Source organism: Gadus chalcogrammus, chromosome 15 (genome assembly GCF_026213295.1).
Source record: "Gadus chalcogrammus isolate NIFS_2021 chromosome 15, NIFS_Gcha_1.0, whole genome shotgun sequence".
NCBI classification, from domain to species: Eukaryota; Metazoa; Chordata; class Actinopteri; order Gadiformes; family Gadidae; genus Gadus; species Gadus chalcogrammus.
The window spans coordinates 2,157,406-2,179,985 of record NC_079426.1 but is presented as its reverse complement, the minus strand read 5'-3'; the positions used below and the strand labels follow the sequence as shown (position 1 = coordinate 2,179,985).

Below are 22,580 nucleotides of genomic sequence, written 5' to 3'. Positions count from 1 at the left end.
CTTTTCTCTGCGTGTCTGAATCGCGGTTATGCACCGAACATAAATAGTGTGAGTATAAAGGATCCAGTGAAAGAAAACACACACACACACACACACACACACACACCACACACACACACACACACACACACACACACACACACACACACACAGACACAGACACACACTGAACTGAGAACTAAATTTGGAACCATCCGGTCAAACAGCCACCTGCTCGTGTCTGTCACTGTCGTACACACTCGGGCACACAAACACACACACACACACACACACACACACACACACACACACACACACACACACACACACACACACACACACACACACACACACACACACACACACACACCAGGCACAACAGTTCCCACAGTGTTCCAGGGAGAGTGAACCGGGAGAGTGCACAGGGAGAGTGTACAGGGAGAGAGTGTACAGGGAGAGTGTGTACAGGGAGAGTGTGAAGGGAGGGTGAAGCCTTTAGCGGGGATTGCGTTCGTGGGAGCAGTGCTGGTTCTCGGGGCAGAATGTCTGGGAGCCGACCACAGCAGGACCTGGCGCTCATTAAGGAGCTGGAGAAAGCCTTGGATTCCTGCGCGCTGGAGCTGTCGCCCGTAGACGAGGTCTGGCCCAACTTGTACATAGGCAATGTGTGAGTGGCCCGCCTGTTGTTTTGTACCGTGGGGGGGGGGGGGGGGGGGGTTGGCTGGAGATGACTGTGGATGTTATCGTGGAGTTCGGCTGAGGGAAGCACAATACAACTCTTCTTTTGTGTTGGGTGTAGCTTTGTGAGCCAAGAGCGGAGCAAGGAAAGTTTATTTGTAGGGCAGCTTTACATTGACATGTGAGAAAAAAAAAGGAACTAAAAAAACATTTGAATAAAAGTCAAAAAAGAATGACATCATCTTTGATATCATCTTCTGATCATTATCTAACCATGGTACACAGGATAAGAAAAGAACAGTCATTGTATCCTTTAAAAGAGATAAAGGATAACAAAAAAGGAGACGTAGAAAACAAACAACCAAGCTGTGTCTCCATCGGTAGCCTGCATTAAATCAGTCATCCAGTCATTCAGCCCAGATACTCAGCTCACATCATTCACCAGCCAGCATATAAAATGAAGGAGCAAACGGCTGACTGTGTGTCCCACCTCTCTCAGAGCCATCGCTCAGAACCGAGGCGGGTTGCGTAAGCTGGGCATCACGCATGTCCTGAACGCAGCCCACTCCAAGCAGGGCAGCTTAGGGGACCAGGAGTACTATGGCAGCAGCGTTGTGTACTGGGGCGTCCCGGCAGAGGACTCCGACCATTTTGACCTCAGTCAGCACTTCAAACCCGCCGCAGACTTCATACACAAGGCCCTGAAGAGCAAAGATGGTACGTGGGTCTTTGTCATTGTCAAGTTCTTCAGCACAGTAATTATGTCAAAGGCATATATAACAACAAACAAATTAGATTGAGATAAAAAGCACGACACAGTGGAATACAACTAAAACAGATTAGATAGGTAAAAGGATAATGCGCACAAATAAAAAACAATACAATGGGTAAAAGGATTGTAAGGCACCTGATAAAAGTCTCAAAACTCGAATTAGTTCTACTCTCTAATTCAACCTTTCCGTTTCTTCACCGGTCTTCCCCTCTACTCTCTAAATACAACCTTTCCGTTTCTTCACCTGTCTTCCCCTATGCTCTCTCCACGCTTCCTAGGGAAGGTCTTGGTGCATTGCATCATGGGTATAAGCCGCTCAGCCACATTGGTGCTGGCGTTTCTGATGCTGAGGCGGCGTCTCTCCCTCGCCGACGCCGTGAATCATGTGATCCAGAGCCGAGCCATCTACCCCAACAGGAACTTCCTGTCTCTGCTGCTCCACCTGGACCAAGAGCTGGCCTCCAAGAGGAACATGTGTGCCCTCTTTTGACCTTTGACTCTCTCTCTCTCCTCTCTCTCTCTCTCTCTCTCTCTCTCTCTCTCTCAACAGGGTACAAGTCCAGACAATAGTGTTTGTTTACAGCTTGGCAGACGTATAAACACAAGAAACAACCGCAAACAGCCATGAATACAACATATTTAACAGTGCATGAGGTGAAACTGGTATTTCTCTCTTTATCTCTTTCTCTCTGAAGTACACAATCATTTGTAAATACTGCTGAGGCGTAGTGAATGTTATCCAATGTGCAGTGTAAATTAGCTTGAGAACGTCTTCCTTCTATAAGTTTGATACATTAGGTTTAAGTTTTTCACATGAAAACCGACTATACTCAAATCATTGCCCCAGAAAATGCTTACATGCAAATCGGTATATCATGACTGTCTGTATGATTTGCACATAAAACCATACATATTTCAGGGTCATTGTTTTGTCAATATCTCTTTCTATAAAACCTTTTTCTATTAAACCTTTGTCTTGCATTAATTGGATAGATTATAGGCAGAATATATACAATATTAAATTCAAACAATAACCTGAGTGCACGGTAATCTAGCATGCAGACATCTGTGCAGGCCCATGTATTTGCATACTTACTCGCATGCATACTTTATGCATGGCAAAAAAGGTCACATAGACGTAAACAAATACTAACACCTGTCTTCTGCACACATACACCCGGATCTATACACTTACACATTTTCTGCATGCCTTAACCCTAAACAAATAGACATATGCAAAATGACAAAGATGAACAGTGTACCAATCAAAAAGTGGATTACTAACACCCATAAACAATTATATATTGGTGTTTAATTTACAGACTTATTGATACTCTCCGTTGTTTTCCAAAACACTATTTATTTAATATTTATTCACACTACTAAATCTAACTAAAATCAAATGATTTTGTTTTTGGGATATCTGCATTATAAAACCATCAGCGATCCACAATCAACAATCATTTATGCACAATAATACAGACTGCAAACTTTAAATCACATGCTCTTCATTTGAAATTAAAGATAATTAAATTGAAGTTAAATCAAGTTAAGTTAAATCAATGAGTGGAAAGAGGAGGAGGTCTCATTGAATAGTTATTTCAGTAAGACTTTCCAATAAGGGTTCACTCATTTTCCATTGCCGGTAATTAAGATTTGTTTACGCAGTATTAAGAATTAACTAACCGTTAAATAGCATTTAACTGATGGTCAAGTTGTAATTTACTAATGGTGTTCATTTTAACAAAGCTTATGGTGTTCAAGTAAACACATCTTATGGTGTTCATGTTAGCAAAGCTTATGGTGTTCATGTTAACCAGGTATTCATTATTTCAGCGTCGGGTTAACCCTTACCCTAATCCACTCATTACTGCTAATTAATGGTTCATTCATGTACCGTTATTATAAAGTGTTATTCTGTACCGTGACTGTAACCTAGTTAGGTAACCCCCCCCCCCCCCCACACCACACACACACACACACAGTGAATCCTCGCACCTGTTGAAACATTGCTCACATTTTGATGATGACAATGCTGTGCACATACTGTGTCTGTTATGCAAGTGATCAACTGGGAACTTTAGTGTGTCAGTTGCGAACTACATCAGAGTGGTGGTGTGCGTAGGCCTAATCTTCAAACAGTAAGTGTTATAAACCAGTCAATAAGTTTGTTTGTGTGTCAGAGACAAACAGATAATAAAGAGAGAGAGAGAGAGAGAGAGAGAGAGAGAGAGAGAGAGAGAGAGAGAGAGAGAGAGAGAGAGAGAGAGGGGAGACACTTTCCCTTTTGAGCAGCAGGTTGCAGAGGTCAGGATTTGTCCTCGGTTGCCTAAATATATCGTCTTGCACATGCGAGCGGGAGGGGCCGTTACCATTCCTGATCCGTCATTCAGTATGGAACCAAAACGGATAGAAGGGGCTCTACAGTGACAAACACACTCCGAGAAGTGCATGTAGAAGAGGGAAGGTATCGTGCTGCTTTCTGTATATTCGGAATTTTTTAAAGACAACTTAAAACGGCATTTCTCGTAGGATACATAGAGGTACGTTTTCATAAAACAGAGAAATTGGTTAAATATAACACCTTTTACTAACACTATACCACAAACTAATACATCTTTGTTGTGATTGTTTTTGTAACCTGTCCAGGTAGGACGTCAATCACTGCCAATATCCCAGACATCTGCCCACTTGAGGTAGAGCCATATTGCGGTAGACGGTCAAAGGTTCTGGTGGTCGCAGACGGCGAGAATCATGTCTTCTTGCGTGGGGGTGAAGCCGCGCTGCGGGGGTAACCCGTACAAATCCGTGCGTGTGGACCCCAACAGCGACTACATCACGCCCGGGACGCTGGACCTGGAGCAGATGTTTTGGGCGGGCGCCGGAGCCCAGTACACACACGTCAACGAAGTTTGGCCCGGTATCTACATAGGAGATGAGTGAGTAGGCCTACATGAACACGCACTGATTGCGGCTCCACATCATCCGCAAAGTACCTGATGCATCTTTGGGCAACTCCTGCCTGCTTAATAAGGATAATGAATAATCTGTTATTTCAGTTCATGAAGGAAAGTCTCTCTGTCCGCAGGAAAACAGCCTTGGAGCGAGCTGCTCTGAAGAGCATGGGCATCACGCACATCCTGAACGCAGCGGAAGGCAAGTGGAACAATGTATCGACCGGCGCCGACTACTACCGAGACGACATGGACATCCAATACTACGGGCTGGATGCCGACGACAAGCCCACCTTCAACATCGCCCAGTTCTTCTGTCCTGCCAGCCTCTTCATCCACGGCGCTGTTCAGGATCCACAGAGTAGGCCTACGTGAACCGATGCGTCATGCCTTCAGGAAATAGGCGAATTATTTTGTTACCTCTTTTTAAATCTCTTTAATAGATCTGTTGATTGATAGATAAAATGTACATCACTGGGCCCTTTTCTATCCATCTTTACTACTAGTGGGTTCCATTATTGTTTTGGCCACCCATACCTGGTTATTTATGTTACTCTAGTGATTGAGCGAGACCCAAAGCTATGTAGGCCTACCTTGAATGCACATACATTGCCTACGTAAAGCTAATTGAAGCTGATTGATTGGTGTGTGTGTGTATGTGTGTGCGCGCGCGTGTGTGTGTGTGCACGCACGCTGGGGGGCCCTAGGCAAGGTGCTGGTCCATTGTGTAATGGGGCGGAGTCGGTCAGCATCGTTGGTCCTGGCGTACCTGATGATGGAGCAAGGCCTGAGCGTGGTGGGTGCCATTGAGCACGTGCGCCAGCGGCGTTGCATTCTGCCCAATCACGGCTTCCTGAGGCAGCTGAGAGCGCTGGACATTGCCTTGCAGTTGGAGAGGCTCAGTGAAAAGAAGACGCCAGACCGATAACTTTCCATGGGTTTAATATTGTCGACACCATTTCCAACTGCAGGGACAATTTGTTTGCATGTCGTTATAATTAGATAATAATTAGATTCAATTGAACCCTGACCAGAAAAAAAACCCTCATGATCCAACAGAAATGTGATTTTTTTAAGTTTAGGATTTTAACAGCCTACCATTTAAAAACTGCAGAAACAAATGTAACAAATATGATATTCTAAAAAATAAAAAAATTATCAGTTTGACCAACTACTTTTCTTATCGTAAATAAGCTTTCTTTGTCAGTTTAAGAAAATACCGTAACATAGTTAGCATTTAACAAAATAAAAGACCTTCCATTCCGGGTATTTTGAGGCCATGTAGACAAACGAGTCACACGCGCAGGTTTTTCAGTCTTTTAAGGCAGAAGAAAAAAAGGCTATCAAGGAGAGATGGGCCCAGCTCTCTTGCACTGCGCTGAGCAAAGATGGCGAGTAACTTCCATGTAGTTAAACAAGAGTGTGGACATCGTGCCTCAGCAAACTTAAGTAAAAAAAAAAGAAAAAAAAAAAGGAATTAAAAAAAGGCATCCGAATCGACAGAGGCTTCTTCTCCGTACGAGGAGTTGAGGAAAATTAAATCGTACAGACCAACCCTCTAAAACGGAACGTAGGACAAAGCCAAACACAATCAAAGCAGCTCATTGGTCTGCAGGGAACAAGTGTGCAAAGCTTAGCTCGCACACCTTTAAGTACAAATATAGTCATACAAATTGAAACGTGTGCTTTAGAAAAAGGGAACCAATTTGGCATCCCACTGGTCGATTAAAACCTGTGTAACGAGGTTCACCAGTCATGAGTAAAGGAAAAATAATCGTAGCCCGTGTCATTCCTGTAGAGCTCAATACTGTATGCATAACATCACAATGTTATAATTAAGGTCATCACCCCCTCATGGAATTACTCTGCTGTCACAGAAAGCCCAAGGGGAACGGCTTGAATGCAACCGTGCACGATAAACACAGTGGCTGGCAGTGTCAGAGCCTCGTAATACTATCAAAAACTCACTTATCGTCTCAACAAAATATATACGATATGAACAAATTAATGCCATTTTTCACTGAGATTCAAAATGTCCAGCAATGGTTTTACAGCCTGCAAGGTTCCCCACATTTCTGTTTTGGTGTAACCTCTGCAACAGACCATCTACCTGAACTGCTGGTGTAACAACTCAAAGTGGCCCCTAGCAGACGTAACGGGTATAGCATGGATAAGACGGGTACTTCAACATGCAGTTCACACACACACACACACACAGAGAGGGACGGATTGCTGTTGGTTGGATGATGGCGGAGGTTTAACACAGGCCCTGAACCACATGAGGTCAGGTTTGTAAGGAGGGTTGCTTGAGGCGCACTGGGAACACGAGTGATACGACAGTGATGGACGGACCCTCAGTGGAATTCTGGCTTCGCTGGGAAGGTGCAGCCAGAGCGTCTGATGACCACGTTGGCCGAATAGTGACCCGCCTCCACGCTCCGCTCCAGGGGTTTCTCCTGCACCAGCTGGGACAAGAACCCTGGTGGAGGCCGAAAGGTGGTCAGGTGGGTTTGACGCACACACGAGACACACACACACACACACACACACACACACACACACACACACACACACACACCACACACACACACACACACACACACACACACACACACACACACACTTACCGCCAACAAAGGCATCACCAGCGCCGTTTGTGTCAACGATATCCTTGGGGTCGATCTTCAGCACGGGGAATGTATCTATCTTGTTGTCGCCTAGATAGAAAAATAAAGCATTAGCGTAGATCGAAACAACGCGAGAACTGCAGGACAAAACCAAAAGGCAAAAGAAAGAGGGGGGGGGATAACGAGAAGTATTTCTCACTTTGAGCCACGATGGTGTGCTCCTTCCCCTGGGTAAAGACCACCACTCTGGGCCGCTTGGTGTTCTCTTTGGGCAGAGCCTGGGCCTTCTTGGCTAGCTCCTCGACGTCCTCAGTCTACGACCGAAACACAAGGGCACCAGCAGTCAGTAAACAGAAACATTAAGGTAACCACCGCCAGTCAGTACACAGAAACATTAAGGTAACCACCGCCAGTCAGTACACAGAAACATTAAGGTAAGAACCACCAGTCAGTAAACAGAAACATTAAGGTAACCACCGCCAGTCAGTACACAGAAACATTAAGGTAAGCACCGCCAGTCAGTACACAGAAACATTAAGGTAAGCACAATCAGTCAGTAAACAGAAACATTAAGGTAAGCACCAGCAGTCAGTAAACAGAAACATTAAGGTAAGCACAATCAGTCAGTAAACAGAAACATTAAGGTAAGCACCACCAGTCAGTAAACAGAAACATTAAGGTAAGCACCATCAGTCAGTAAACAGAAACATTAAGGTAAGCACCAGCAGTCAGTAAACAGAAACATTAAGGTAAGCACCATCAGTCAGTAAACAGAAACATTAAGGTAAGCAACATCAGTCTTAACAACCGAAACTAGAAGGTAAGCGCCAGCAGTAGCTAATGAACGACAGCACAGTGTGGATGCCATTTAAGGTTTGATCGAGACCACTGATTCACTCACCTCGAATTCTTGCGCTTTGCCAAACTCAGCAGCCTCCTGAAAATGAACACAGCAGTCATATGAAATCAAGACGATCCAGTGTTTGTCTGATTATCAGTCTCAAATAAAATGGCATCTTATCAGTCTCAAATAATTGCCTTTTTATTGCCGTTGCAATCTGCTTTTAGTCACCCCGATATCAAATAGATATCACATTGAATATTATCATCATTACTATTAAGTACCAAAGGACCAGTTTGGCGTGCAGACGTGGCGGCGTACCGTCTCGTTCCCGAACAGAACGTCCACGTAGGGCATGACCTGCATGAGGCCGTCCTTGAAGAACTGGGAGATGAAGGGAGCGGCGAGGTTCAGGCAGAACACCTTGTTGTTCTCGGCCGCGTGCTTGGCCACCTTCAGGATGGACTCCAGGGAGACCGTCAGGAAGAAACCCTACGGGGGGGAACCATGGAGCTGTGAGTGGACGTTTCACCAGGGTAGAGGACGTCATTTTGTCCCGTCGGTTTCCTCACATTTTCTTTATTGCATCCCTTCCATAGGTATGATGCAGTGAATCATATTGGTTAAAGGATTATTTTCAATCTGCCCTTCTGAATTCCAGAGTCCCTTTTGCACGTCGTGGCTCCCTTTCCATAAACCATAACCATATGGTTCCTGGTATTAAAATGTTTCCCGTAAGTATGTCTTTTTTTCGTTAGAGCATAGTCATTGCAGCCCTACTTACAGCAATGTAGTAGACTTTAGCTTTCTCTACTAGCGCCCAGTTCTCCTCCAGGTCCAGATGCTTGTCCTTCTTGTAGGCATTAGCCGCCGCGAGGTTAGCAACCAGGGACCTGAGAGAGTGAGAGTTAGGGTGGAGATAGAGCAAAAGACACAAATGGAGAGTAAGCGACGTGCGAAGAACAGATGTCATGGTTAATGGTCAAAAGGTGCAGTGTTCATAATTCAGTGACACCTAGCGGGACAGACCCGGCAGAAATGGAACATCATGTTAATACGTGTTTTAATTGCTGCATAATCGAAGGAAAATAGAAAAGACGTGTTTCATATTAAGTAGGTTGCTATCTGCAACCTCACCGCTAGAAGTCACCGAATCTCTCACACACACACACACACACACACACACACTGCAGCTCCAAGAGTCCTGATTGAAGCGGAGTAACGGGACACGGGGACATTAGCCGGGTGTTAACAGCGGCGGAGGACAGCATGTGCCGGGGGTTATTTCGGGTCTAACCTTTTATCCCCGGTGATGCACACCGCGCAGGTGCCGGTGGGCTCCTCCTCCTGCTCGTAGTAGTGGGCGTCCACCTTTCCCTCCAGCGCCTTCTTCTTCAGGATATCCCCGAACTTGTCCTTGCCGATGCATCCGAAGAACGTGCCCACCTTGTCGGGCTTCTGGATCATCCACTAGGGGGCAGCAGGGAGCGACAGGATCTCAGTACAGTAGACTGTATGAAGCTGTATGGCTAGGCCACTAGAAGCCCACCCCCTGCCTCCAGTAAGTGGAGTTCCCACTTGGGGCAGCAGTCCATCATTTACAATAAAAACATTTCCCTCATTTTATACGAAACACAAGCCGGCCTTGTGCTTTATCTTCATCGCCGTTATCTCCCAGTAAATTAAACTCCCAGATGGCAAGAATCTGTTGCAGGAAATATCAACCATGTTTGGGGAAGTAGGCACGGCCAACAATAGCCGTTTCCAGTTTACCTCCGACTGACGCGGTAGTTAAAGCAGTCAGTTTTCACGGTCTAAAGGCACCCCTTTACACTTTGCTACAGCTATGGGAGGGTACGTGTCAGTCAACCCGGTGGGGCAGGTGGGGTGGTGTGCGACGCCCACCTGTGCCACTCGGATGGAGTTCTGGGTGGCGCCCCCGGCGTGGTACTCCGCCGTGAATTTGCCGATGAGCTCCTCGAACCTGGAGACAGAGGAGGGGCAGAGTGAGGAGGAGGAGGAGGAGGAGGAGGAGGAGGAGGAGGAGGCCAGGACACGGCCGCAGGAGCCCCCTCTACAACGCTTTACAGACACTCGTTGGACCACCCCTGCTGCCTGTCACATTAAAGTCCTGACTCTACAGCAGCATTGGCAGATCAACTATTACATGAATAGTTTACGTGTAGATTTCCCGTAAAAATATCCATATTTAGAAAGAGGGCTTTGGTGTGGTCCGACTCTCACGCTGAACTTCTACTGGTGCTGACTGGTGTACTCGGGGTCTGTGGGAGCACTGTGCGTCTGGAGGAGGGGGGAAGCGAAACCAGCGGCCCTACTGCTGTTAAGGTCCTGAGACTGAGGTCGAGGCCGCCGAGATGAGACATCTGGGACTGACCGGCCGCCGCGAGGGAGGAGGGGGGCGTGGTCTCCTGAGAACCGACGCCATTGGTCGCATTGCTCCCATACGCGTTTGCAGTACAGTGGGCCGAGATTTTGGTAGATTATGTTTTTTATCATTTTGAATTATCTTTTTGGTCACTACAGGGAGTTATACCGCACCAACTTTGGATGATGCAGCCGTCTTGTGATAGTTTCATCCCTTAAGGCTTTCAGGGGCCAAGAGCCTTTTCAGTTGATTATATAAATGACCTGTTCTTCCGAGGACTAACGGTACCCTTAATACTCTGTGAAACCAGCTTTACAGGGGAATTACATTCTCTAAAGCAGAAACATTACCCTAATTTACTATAACAAACATGCAGGGGCATGGCCATGGGAGACAAGGACTAGCTTAATCATATACTATACACACTGGCAGAGAAGCATAGTTTGTTCAACAAATAGACAACATGTGAAAATGACGTGTGCGACCATATGCGTGGACAGCACACACACACAAGTGCCGGTATCTTCTGGTAAATATTTGTTCTCTCCAGTCACAGGAGGCATTTGGGAATTCCAATTCTGCGATTGGCTGAACGGCCCCTCGGGCCCGGTCTCACATTCCCTTTGGGACCATCTATTGGCTGTCGTCATCTCACCGAGCTCGAACGTGATTAGTTCTGGAGCTTGCCTGTTTTGTCTAGCCTATTCCAGAATGAAGTGGATTAAACCAAGGACCAAGCGCCTCCCTTTGACAGACTTTTCTTTCCCCTTTGCTTGACAAACAACGTGTTCATTTACAGTTAGCTATTCCTTCATTTGCCATTCTTTGTTTCATTTAGTGTTCAGGCAAAGATCTAATCTTTAAGAGTACTTTTAAGAGTACTGTTTCTTACTTCTTTAAGATACAGGGAAGTTACATAAAATCCAGGGGAGTTTAATGTAATAGAGGAGATACTAACAGCGCTTTGTGGCTCTCGTCTGCCAGGATTGCGTTATTGGGCTTCAGTCCAAACCTGTAGAGGGCAGAACATAAAGATCAGTTTACAATCACAGAGGGCAGAACATACACATCATTTTACAGAACCTACGGGATGAAATATTAGGGACACACACACACACACACACACACACACACACACACACACACACACACGTAAGTCTAGCGTTATCCTCATGTGAGAGTGAATTAGAACTGGTCAAGGAGGGAGGAGAGGGGGCGAGTTTGAGGCTAACCCAGGCATTTACACAACGGGTTGGAATTGGACTCTGAGCGTAAACCTGCAGGAACCCTTTGCACCCGTCAACTCCTGTCCAGCCAGGGGCCGGAGAAAACCAGAACGGGCCTACCCCAACCGGCGTGGATTGCCCTCACATCACCCAAAATTAAAATATAGAGAAGAAACCCAACCCAATTCCAACATGAGAATTTTACAGCATCAAGCCCCCGGTCACTTTGACATAACCAGCCGTTGCTTAAAATAAATGGTATAAAAAACAAATTTAATGCAAAAACTCTCAAACACTTTGTTCCAGATGACAAATGTTGGTTGTTGCCCCAGGTTTCAACTAAATTGAGCATCTCTTATAAAACAGAGGCTTTCTTTCTGGGGATGAACCAAATCCATGCCACTGCACTTAGGAGAGCAGTCATTAGATGAGGATTCCAAGATGCGTTAAGTCAACGGTAAGGCGATGTCTTACAGTGCATGCACACATGGACCTGTCTCACAACCCAATGATAGAACAGTGTGGATGATCAGAGGGAATGGACACACACACACACACACACACACACACAAATTACTAAACAAATAATTTCTGCAACAGAGCCTGGCTCAACATTGGCCATAAGAGTCGCTCTCTCTATTGCCTCAACACATGGGACAACGTTCCGGTGTGTAACTCACTTGTCCAGAAAGTCCTTGTCCACCTCGGCTGAGATGTCCAGGAGGGGGTTTCCCATCCCGAACAGAGAGTTGGGGCTAGAAGCACAAAGAAAGAAAGACATTTGTAAAAACGAATATATATATATATATATATATATATATATATATATATATATATATATATATATATATATATATAAAAAAAAAAGACAGCAGCTGTCTACGGTTGCATCAACATAGAAAAGTTTTAACAGGAGGATGGCATAATATGTACACGTCTTGTTTGATTCATACATTACTAAATTTGCATTTACATCATACATTATTACACCATTATATACACTTGCAAGTTGCACTACATTTTTGTTCCGGCCCTCAGATCCGGTTACAGGGTGATATGACGCACAAATTCATGATGACATAAGAAAAAAACCTTTCAAAGACTGCATTTGCCCTCAGGCAAAACCAACCAGAGCTCGTAATGAGAGGTCTGCTTGTTCCATTACAGTATGCAAAGAACTGAGCGTGTATGAACGAGAACGGAAACAACTCATTCAAATATAAGAGAGGGTACATTCATATTTCCCCTATGAGTGGAACAAAATAATGAGCTTAAAAAGAAAAGAACCACACCACACCCTGTTTACGTCAAGAGTGTAAACATGAAACGTGTAATGCAAAGAAATTAATCCCTGAATATACTCTTGTTCTCTCATTTGGGTTAAACCCATTGAGGCAAAACCAACCATATGCACATGCTTGGCACATGATGTGCTCAACCAACACTCAAACATAGGATAGGTTTGTTCTGCTCAAGTCAATTTTGACACAACACATACAAAGCATGCAATGCAGTTCCATATGGATTCATTGATGCAATTGGTACTGGAAAACAAACAACGTTATAATATTGATATAGACCAGGGAACTCTTGTCAATTTCAGCATAATAAACAACCACCACGTCTCTGATGCCACACCCTGGTTATCCATGTATACAGAAAATGGTTCCAATCGTGCTTTTCTTAGCCTTTTTATGAAGTCATCACTGAGCTTGTCCAAGTAATAACACCGGCAGGGGCGAGATGTTACTACGCCTTCAGCAGCTGCACATCCATCTCGAAAGACAAATGTTTCCACTTATCAAATCAACCCCCAATTTGCAGGGGAGAGCTTACCTTGGAGCTGACATGGTGTCCCTATTTCTAAAATATCTGACGCTGACAGACTTGTGGAGCGGCACAAATTCTGAGACCAAAAGAGCTGGGAACACAAAAAACTCCTAATTTCATCCCTGCGTGCCGCTCAGATCGACATGTGTCTACACGAAGAAGCCCCGCCCCCGCACCAATCGGAGCTGAAGGAGGAGCGACAAAAATCATACCACTGCCTGATAGTTGTGTACTAATTTATTAAATCGATCGTCAATATAAAAAATCCATGCGGTTGAATCGTTCTTAAACAATCTAATGACATGGCGATTCACGTCTAGCTGATGACATTGGGGCATGCTTATGTTACATGTATGAACGTTACAGTAAACTCCAACGTTATTCTTCACCGACACACAGATAATGTCGAAGAATGAACAACCAAATTGGTCGACTGTCCCATCGGACTGGCAATAATGTGAACGAGTCCAGTCATGCATTGAGTCGTTCAAACAGGACGGGAGCGCGCACCGCTGCGCGGTAACTACACATGTGTTGACCTTCAGCGTACACGCTTTTACAAATCAATGCGACTACGGCGAACATTGCTTGAAAGGTCATTTTGAAGACACGACGACGATTCAATGTCTCCCATAACTAACTTTAGCGACTCCTGCACAACACAAGCCACGTGGGAGCTCCACAAACGCCCCGGCTGCAGACTGCGTGCCATTCCCCACTAAGTGACTCGTTGACTAGCATCACAAAAAGAGCTACTCCTAACTTGGTAGGCGATCGCTATATAAATAGGGATTTACGTGCGAGTGCAATACAACACAAAGCAACCAAGGGAAGGCTTCGTTCCCTGAAATGTTTATTAGTATCACCTTAGTTCGGTCGGAGAGTCTGGCTTCTCTTCTGAGAGTCTTTGTTTCTTTGGAGGAGTGACTTCTACCTTCTCTTTCTCCTCCGAATGTCTATGTTTCCTTGACTTTGGAGCCATTCTTGATGGTTACTCTGCGTTTCGATCAGCTAGTAGGAAATGAATAACGATCCCGATCGACAGACAACGGACACGCGCCTTCTCTGTGGAACCGGTGTTGAGGTGGCCTCGGTATTGCCCGATCTAAAGTAAACCGCTCGCTGTTCGTCCATTATTTTGTGTTCATTCAAATCAATATGAATTGCTGTATTAAAGCATGGTTAATGTATGTAATAAAAAAAAAGTCTATAATCTAAAATTTAGTTGATGTATTGCTCATGTTGTTTTAGCTTGCCTAATAGTTCAGGCTTCTCCGTGGCCACTATGAATGGTCAGTTGAAAAAGTGCCACATTGCCATAACATCGTTCATCGACTCCTGCAGGTATAACTTTATGCATTTGTTATGCCAAGTTGTAATAAGTCAACTATCTTCCAGTGACGTTCTTTGGTTATGGAGTGGAATTGAATGTTTTGGTCCTCATTCCGGTTGTGGACCGAAAGTCGGATGTATTTCTCGTTGTTGACTAATAGTTCCCAGCTGTCTAACTTACCTGCGTTTTCAGTTTCATATTTTGAAGTTGCAACTCGTCAGACTGACTGGCTTTTTACTTTATGTTTTGAATGCATGAATTCATCGTACATCTTTAATGCAGTAGTAAACGATTGGTTATTTCAATGTGCTTGTGACATTTCTTCTTCTATAACTTGTATATCTGCTTCCTCATCTCCTCCTCCCTCTCTCACTCTCTATGTGACAGCAGTCACAACCTTGACAGCCTCCCCATTGTTGCAGTTGAAATGATCCACAGCCTGTTTCTGATTAACCACTCGGGAGATATATTCCTGGAGAAGCACTGGAAGAGCGTCATCGGCCGCAGTGTTTGCGACTACTTCTTCGAAGCGAAGGAGAAGGCTGCAGAGCCAGAGGATGTTCCCCCCGTGCTTCAGACCCCGCACCACTACCTTATCAGCATCTACCGCGACAGGCTCTTCTTCCTGTCGGTCATCCAGACAGAGGCCCCCCCGCTATTCGTGATCGAGCTGCTGCACAGAGTGGTCGAGACGTTTCAGGTCAGCCCAAGCTTATGTGTGTCTCACTCTGTGTTTTTGCCATAGGGATGAAATTATATTGCGTTGACTGATAATATTTGCCAAGTTGGTGTGTGTTGATGTGACACCTACTTTCACTGCTGAGTGTTTCTATCCTTACTGGGTTTCTACATTGTTCAATGTAGAAACCCAGTAAGCTGCAAGATACCCAGACACTACTTGCCCATTAATGGCTTGTCTAAATTCACAGTGAGACACTTTATATAAAAGCATCTGCTGATGTGAATGTCTGCTCTACTCTATATGATTACTATATGTCATATACATAAACTATTCTCTTCAGTTTATGCTCTCTCTCTACAATACATAAACCATCCTTACTATGTGCTATTTCATATAATTATTTTATTTTCCCAGGATTATTTTGGGGAATGCTCGGAGACGGTGATTAAGGACAACGTGGTGACGGTTTACGAGCTGTTGGAGGAGATGCTGGACAACGGTTTCCCTCTGGCCACAGAGTCCAACATCCTGAAGGAGATGATCCGGCCTCCCACCATCCTGAGAACCATGGTCAACACCCTCACAGGTCCACAGAACGTCACCACAGCCCACACATCATCCAGCGTTCTCCGCAATTACATATCCATTCTATTTGATGCACTAGCAATAGTTGATTCTACTTGACTGTTCTTTTGTTTTCTGCGATTCTACGCTAAATGCTTTTATTTGTTTCACTCCAGGAACTAGTAATTTTGAAGAAAGGCTACCATCGGGTCAGTTGTCCACCATCCCGTGGAGGCGCTCTGGTGTAAAATACACCAATAATGAGGCTTATTTCGACGTGATAGAGGAGATCGACGCCATAGTGGACAAATCAGGTAGGAAATGGCTTCCTCATTGGGTACAGTAATGGTGTGGCAGTTCCTTGCGAAGCAGAGCACTCAACCCTCCTCTGTTCAGTTCAAGCCAGGGCTAATCGGTACCCACGGGGCGCTAGTTAACCACAGCATATGAGGCAGCAGAGCAAATAGAATAAGAAACAAAGCAAGGGCTTTTACCTTTACCCATAAACAGTGAGCCACCGCTTATGGTTCCGGTTTTAAATTAAAAAAAGCGGGTTGTTCTTTAATTGCTGTGGTCACATTTTCTTATTTTTCTTGATGATTTCTATTTCGATGATAACATATACTTTTATAAAAATAGATATGTATTATCTTGTGTGCCTGTGATGTCCAACAGGTCCGACGGGTGCTGTGCTGAGATACAGGGTGTAATTGAAGCCGCGTCAAGCTCCTGGGATGATGATAGTATCTCTTTTTAGGTGGGTTCCCCACATTCTCCCCTCACTCTAGATCTTAGTTTAAAGTCGAATGAATTTCCTTCAAACTTGCTAAATGACATACCAGGTGGGCTCGCTATACAGCCATTATGGGGAGTATTCTTTGGAACTGTGGAAAGGGCGAACCACTTTCTAAGAATACTTGGCAGGGTATTATTGGATGAACCACGTGTCGATCGCAGTAGATCACGTAGTTCCTCATAGGACGCAGGGATTGTCCCGAACCACTGTGTTTCGGGCCCAAGGAAGGCTGGACTCAAAGCCTGGCTGGATGGATTCTCGCTGTGATCCTGATCTCTCTAATTCCGGTCGGCTCACGCGGTGACTTCGCTGTAACTGTCTCTCTCCCGGGCTCCATCTCGCCCTGCAGAATCCCCGGCTCCTGGACGACGTGAGCTTCCACCGTGTGTTGAGATTCAAACGCTGGGAGGCGGAGCGAGTCCTCTCCTCATCCCCCCCGATGGAACTTCACACTCATGTCCTACCAAGTCAACGCCAGAAGTAAGCACCCCCCCACCCCCGATACGTACCCCTCTCTTACCAGGTGCAGTTCAGTAAGTAAAGTAAGTAAGTAAAATTTATTTATAAAGCACATTTCACACAGCTTTCACTGAACCAAAGTGCTGTACATAAAAAATAGTGATATAAATAAAATAAAGTAAATTAAAAATATGTAAGCAGATAATTACAATATGAGACGAGCAACCGTAGGCAGACAGATCAACAGAAACAATGACAACAGGAACAGAGACGGCAATGACAACAAGAGACATATACAGAGTTACAGATGGGGCAAGGAGTTGTCATTATCACTGCTTTATTATGCCAGTCACTAAGCCCTGCTGTGCCAATGATCCCTAGAGGAGGTGGGGCTGGGTGATTAATCGGATTTTGATCGCGATTTCGATTTTAGCGTCAACGGTCACAAAATTAACGTATTCAAGTTTTTCGATTTTTATTTTTATTTCCTTCTAAATATTTTTTAAGGTTTTATAGAAAGGGCAGAAAAGCTTGAATACCTATCTGTATATCATTTTAGATTGGAACATTTTCTCTTTGACCATTTTGTGTATTTTTTTAAGGTGAAATTCAAAGTTCTCAGTTACAAACATCTTTTTGGGATAGACATGCTGAATAAATACAACATAATTGTTGAATAATCGTGATTTCAATATTGACCAAAATATTCGTGATTATGATTTTGCCCGTAATCGATCAGCCCTAAGAGGAGTTAGGACTCTTATATCTGTGGACCCTGTGCTCTGCCCCCCCCAGCCTCGTGGCCCTCCCCGTGTACGTGAAGCAGAACATCAGCTTCTTCGAGAGTGGCTCGGGGGCCGCCTGGACCGACGGCGGGCCCCAAGCAGACCATGGGGAAGACGGTGGAAGGCTTGGTGATCACCGTCCACATGCCCAAAGCCGTGCTCAGTGCCAGCCATCACAGCCACGCAGGGCAGCTACACCTACGACCCCGCCACCAAGGTAACCACTGTACAAATTCGTAAAATCTACGATTTCTTATAATCGATTTTAAATGACAAAAAAAATAAAATAATAATTTGGATTTTAATTTAAAGATTAACAATGATTAACAAAAGGCAACATTTGGTTGCCACAGACTTTTGGCAAACTCTAAACACTCACTCTTTTCTGCGCACGCTACCATTGTTTACGTTTGAATCTTTTTTCTTATTCTTAGACCATCAATTAGAATTACGATAAATCGATTAATCGCCCAGCTCTAGTGTTGCCTTTCGATTCTGGGGAGCCCAGATTCGATTCAATAAATTGATTCTCGATTCTAGATTAAAAATAGATTCTCGCTTCAGTTCAAAGGAGTGCTGATTTTTTTTAATCTAATCCTGATGGAAGTTGGCTAAGAAAAGCGGTTTAGCAAATGTTTACATCACAGCAGAGTACAGTGTTTATAAGATGACTTATTTTTACACTTTAATAATGTAACCGATAACCTGTTAAGGCGTGTCTGTGTGGTGGTGGGGGTAGGTACTGGTGTGGGACATTGGGAGGTTGAACCCCCAGAAGCTTCCTAACCTGCGGGGCAGCCTCAGTCTGCAGGCCGGAGCCCCCAAACCAGAGGACAACCCCTCCATCAACATCGCCCTCAAAATTCAACAGCTAGCCATATCGGGTACTCTTACTTTGAAATAACCTTTCCTTTTACCCTGCCGGAATGATCCAGGTTTTAGGTAATCGCTCCCCCATTTCTGATATAATTAAAGCTCATTGTCTTACTCTGTGTGGTATAGTTTGACAGCAGAACAGATATTGTTTCACACAACATACTGTAGATATTATCTTAATTCATTCATACACCGTTTTTGCATTGGGTTTGAATGTGTGGACTTTGTCCACTCAAATGGCTCATTGTTTCCCCAGCTTATCTGACCTCTTTTGTTGCAGGGCTAAAGGTGAACCGACTGGACATGTATGGAGAGAAGTACAAGCCTTTTAAAGGAGTCAAATATGTCACAAAAGCTGGAAAATTCCAAGTAAGGACCTGAGCATCAACTGGCTGATGTGACGACAGCAACAACCCAATGTGCCAAAAATGGGGAACTGAAACTTTCCCACGCTCCAAGTTTCAGTTAGTTCTACAAGCCTTCTGTATCCTAGCTCACTGTTATTAATGAAAGACTTTGTGTTGTCCAAAGTTAACTTATATGTTCATAGTGTTGCAGAGAATCAAATGATACTTCTAACCTTTTAAAGGGAAGCCTTAATAATTGTGGGAAAATACTTGTATGCTCTTTTTTGTCTGTGCATTATCTTGACCAGATAATAGGTATTTTGAGAGCTTTGTGACTAGTTTATTTTTCTTCATGTTATAGTTTATTTATCCCCATTTTATATGCTCTAAGGGAAAACACTAAGCTTTAAAAGACTTGTGCAGCGGCCTGCCTGCGTGGCCATTTCACACTTCAGCACATAAAGCATGAAATCAGTGTCAATGTTTGCAGACCTTGTTACCTTTTGCAGCTGAACACAATCAGTTTTATACAGTAGCTATTTTTCTAGAATCCAAGCGGCCAACGTTCCCTTGTTTACCGTGTGAGTGCAGGTATTTCAGCCCAGAAATGTTGGCTTTGCGGTTTCACAGGAATGTCTGTTTGCCATAGAGAGCGCCCTGGTCCACCTTTGCGACCTGGGGAACTGTTATGTATTATATGTGGGACCTAACCTCGTCACTCTGACTACAACTACACGCACCAGTAGTGGACTTCACACAGGAACGAGAGGTGGAGAGGATGGAGTTTTTAATCCCGAATCACTGAAGAAGGTTTCAGTCCCTACCGTGGTGTAGAGCTGGGGTGTGTTTCTGCTCTGTTGTAGAGAGTTGAGGATGCTTGGGAGGCAATCTCACCTTACTTTTATAAATCAATACTCTCGAAATGCAGCCTTATTCAACACCGCTTTTGCACAATCACTTATTGGGGAGGGTGGGGACAAGGAATGTCCTCTGTTTATCAACAAATTAAGATATTTTATAAGAAAAACCCATGTTTTATGTGTGCGTATTTACTGCAATGCTCATAAAGTGTACTTTAATATCCGATAACATTGTTAGCATAATGTGTCAAATAAAGAGGCTATCAAGTCCAACAGTATTTGTATTTTTATTATTCGAAGGCACAGATGTGTGGACAGCGCTACGAGAATCAGACATCCAAGGTTGGAGAATTTCAGTGACTCAACGTTAGCGATTGCTGCATCCTTATAGGCCAACGTGTAATTAACGTAAATCCTTTTCTTAAGCCACAGTCCACCTTTTAATACTGCCTGTTGAGTAAAGTTTATAAGGACACACGTATTTATACTTTTCTCTGACAGTTGTTCTTAAACTGCCGATGTAAAAAAAGAAATACCACCACGTGGTTGAAGCAATGCTAAAATAGATATTAAAAAATAACAAATTGATTGGTTATTATCATCTTGAACATGTCAGGGAAAAATATTTTCTTTTGCAGTTGCCTGAGGCAAATCCAAATTGAACACTTGCATGAATATACCAGTTGGCAACATGAACATATTTGAAGGTTATAAAACCATTGCGGTCATCTGGAAAAAGCACAACCAAATGATTGTTGGGAACATTCAGACATTGATGTCCAGGTTCTCACTCGTACGTCTCTAGAACGGGCTTCTCACAAATGAGTAAGCTAAATCATGAAAATGTTATGGGAAAAGGTGGTATGAAAGTAAAGCACAAAAATATTGAAGTTGATGTGTTAGAGAGCTCCCATTAAGAAGGCAGGATACTTTAAGAATGGAAATAACTGCCAGGGTATTTATCTTTTATTTGTAGAATATGTCAGTAATAAGATGTGATTTTATTGCTAGGTTATAAAATCACTCGATCAGCAGTGATCACACACATATCGATGTCTTTTCATTTATGCTACGAGCTTGTTGAAATAGTACACATTGCGACTATAACTTTAGAAAAGTAACATTACTTCTAAGTCAAATGTCTTTTATTGACCTATGTTTCATATTAACAGTTGTTGTCCTGGTTATAAACTGTGTTGATGAAATGAAAAACCCTTAGGCAATGTTGAACCATAAGGAACTAACTATTGAACAACATTGACTAATGCTGCTGTTAAGTTAGCAACCCCAAAAAAGTAAAAATGTCCACTTCTCAGCAATATGACCTTTTAAATAGGTTTCATATACCCATAAATGGTGAAAATAAATAAACAAAAGCATTGCATGGCAAAGTGTAATTCAGTTGATAGGTCATATTCACCTCTCGGATGGATCTTCAGTTAAGAGCAGTATAACGATTCAACGTAAACATAAGGACCGAAATACAATAAGCCAGGTATGCACAAGATCAAAGCACTAAACTCCCAGCAAAGGATGTTAACAAAATAAATCCCTATTAAATATATACAGTACACCATAATAAACCGATGACATTCAACGAAAGTAAACATTCTTTCTCAGTGAATATTATATTTCATAATTCTCCTTTAAAAGTAGAAAAAACGTTTCATGCAAAAAATATATACCTGGGATTTGGATAAACTCTTGTAACCCAACATACCAAAAATATATATAAAAAAACTGTCAAATATTAACCTATGGATTTCCATAGCTACAGACGAAAGAGCCCGGGAACAGAGTAGGACTAACTGACAGTAGGCCAAGTACCAAAAGATAACACACAAACAAACAGCACACACACACACACACTCACGCACGTGCGCACGCACACACTCACGCACGTGCGCACGCACACACCTGCGCACGCACGCACGCACGCACGCACACACACACACACACACACACACACACACACACACACACACACACACACACACACACACACACACCACACACACACACCACACACACACACACACACACAAACTGAAGTAAAGGACGGACTGAAAGCTGCACTTCGCAGGCTTCCTCTTCACAAAGGGGAGCGCCATCATTCTTCCTTTGTGTGCGTGTCATTTGTACAAAGGATCTGCGGTGTGCTCTTACATGTGACCTGAACTCCCGGGGTTCTGGCGGCTGCTGGGCGGGTTCGGGGGTTCACTGGTACCAGGGGGTCTTACGGACCCAGCGCAGGGTGCATCCCGAGTCGGTCCTGATCTTGATGGACGCTGCCTCGGCTTCTCTCACCGTCTCCTTCACGGACTGCATCAGGTTCTGGGCGTTGTGCACCAGCATGTCTGTGGCCTGGACGGACGGACGGACGGACGGACGGACGGACGGGGAGATAGGAACATCAACACAAGAACCATGGGTTGACCTGACCCAGGGTTTCCAAGCCTTGGGGTTGAGAGTGGCCTGATATGCATACGGGGGTCGTGGATGATGGCGGATTTATAAGTCAGAGATATTGAGTTGCACACTTTATTTGATGTGCCCTTAAATATTTACAGATTATAAATCAATCT

The 22,580-nt window shown here is 44.1% G+C and overlaps 2 protein-coding genes and 2 pseudogenes across 3 annotated transcripts; 2 read left to right on the top strand and 2 right to left on the bottom strand.

Annotated features, from left to right (window-relative positions):
• Positions 1-359: 359 nt before the first annotated feature.
• On the top strand, positions 360-5,507 carry LOC130404909 (uncharacterized). The gene is made up of 7 exons (XM_056609853.1): positions 360-646; positions 1,157-1,374; positions 1,708-1,903; positions 2,125-2,137; positions 4,130-4,368; positions 4,518-4,744; positions 5,091-5,507. Exons 1-7 carry the CDS (start codon positions 522-524, stop codon positions 5,309-5,311), a joined length of 1,239 nt encoding a protein of 412 aa, XP_056465828.1. The 5' UTR covers positions 360-521; the 3' UTR covers positions 5,312-5,507.
• LOC130404621 (adenosine kinase-like) lies at positions 3,939-14,416 on the bottom strand. Of its 2 annotated transcripts, none has more exons than XM_056609463.1 (11): positions 14,160-14,416; positions 12,144-12,218; positions 11,196-11,249; positions 9,757-9,835; positions 9,149-9,321; positions 8,636-8,744; positions 8,173-8,343; positions 7,912-7,947; positions 7,210-7,324; positions 7,011-7,100; positions 3,939-6,862 (listed from the first exon to the last, which is right to left on the bottom strand). In XM_056609463.1, the coding sequence occupies exons 1-11, from the start codon at positions 14,273-14,275 to the stop codon at positions 6,738-6,740; spliced, it is 1,143 nt and encodes a 380-aa protein (XP_056465438.1). In that variant the 5' UTR covers positions 14,276-14,416; the 3' UTR covers positions 3,939-6,737. The 2 variants fall into 2 exon arrangements, with proteins under 2 accessions (XP_056465438.1, XP_056465439.1); XM_056609464.1 differs by lacking the exon at positions 14,160-14,416 and adding an exon at positions 13,300-13,464.
• A 125-nt stretch (positions 14,417-14,541) lies between these two features.
• LOC130404618 (AP-3 complex subunit mu-1-like) lies at positions 14,542-20,412 on the top strand (annotated as a pseudogene).
• A 1,611-nt stretch (positions 20,413-22,023) lies between these two features.
• LOC130404625 (vinculin-like) overlaps positions 22,024-22,580 on the bottom strand; it is a 36,708-nt pseudogene continuing 36,151 nt past the window's right edge.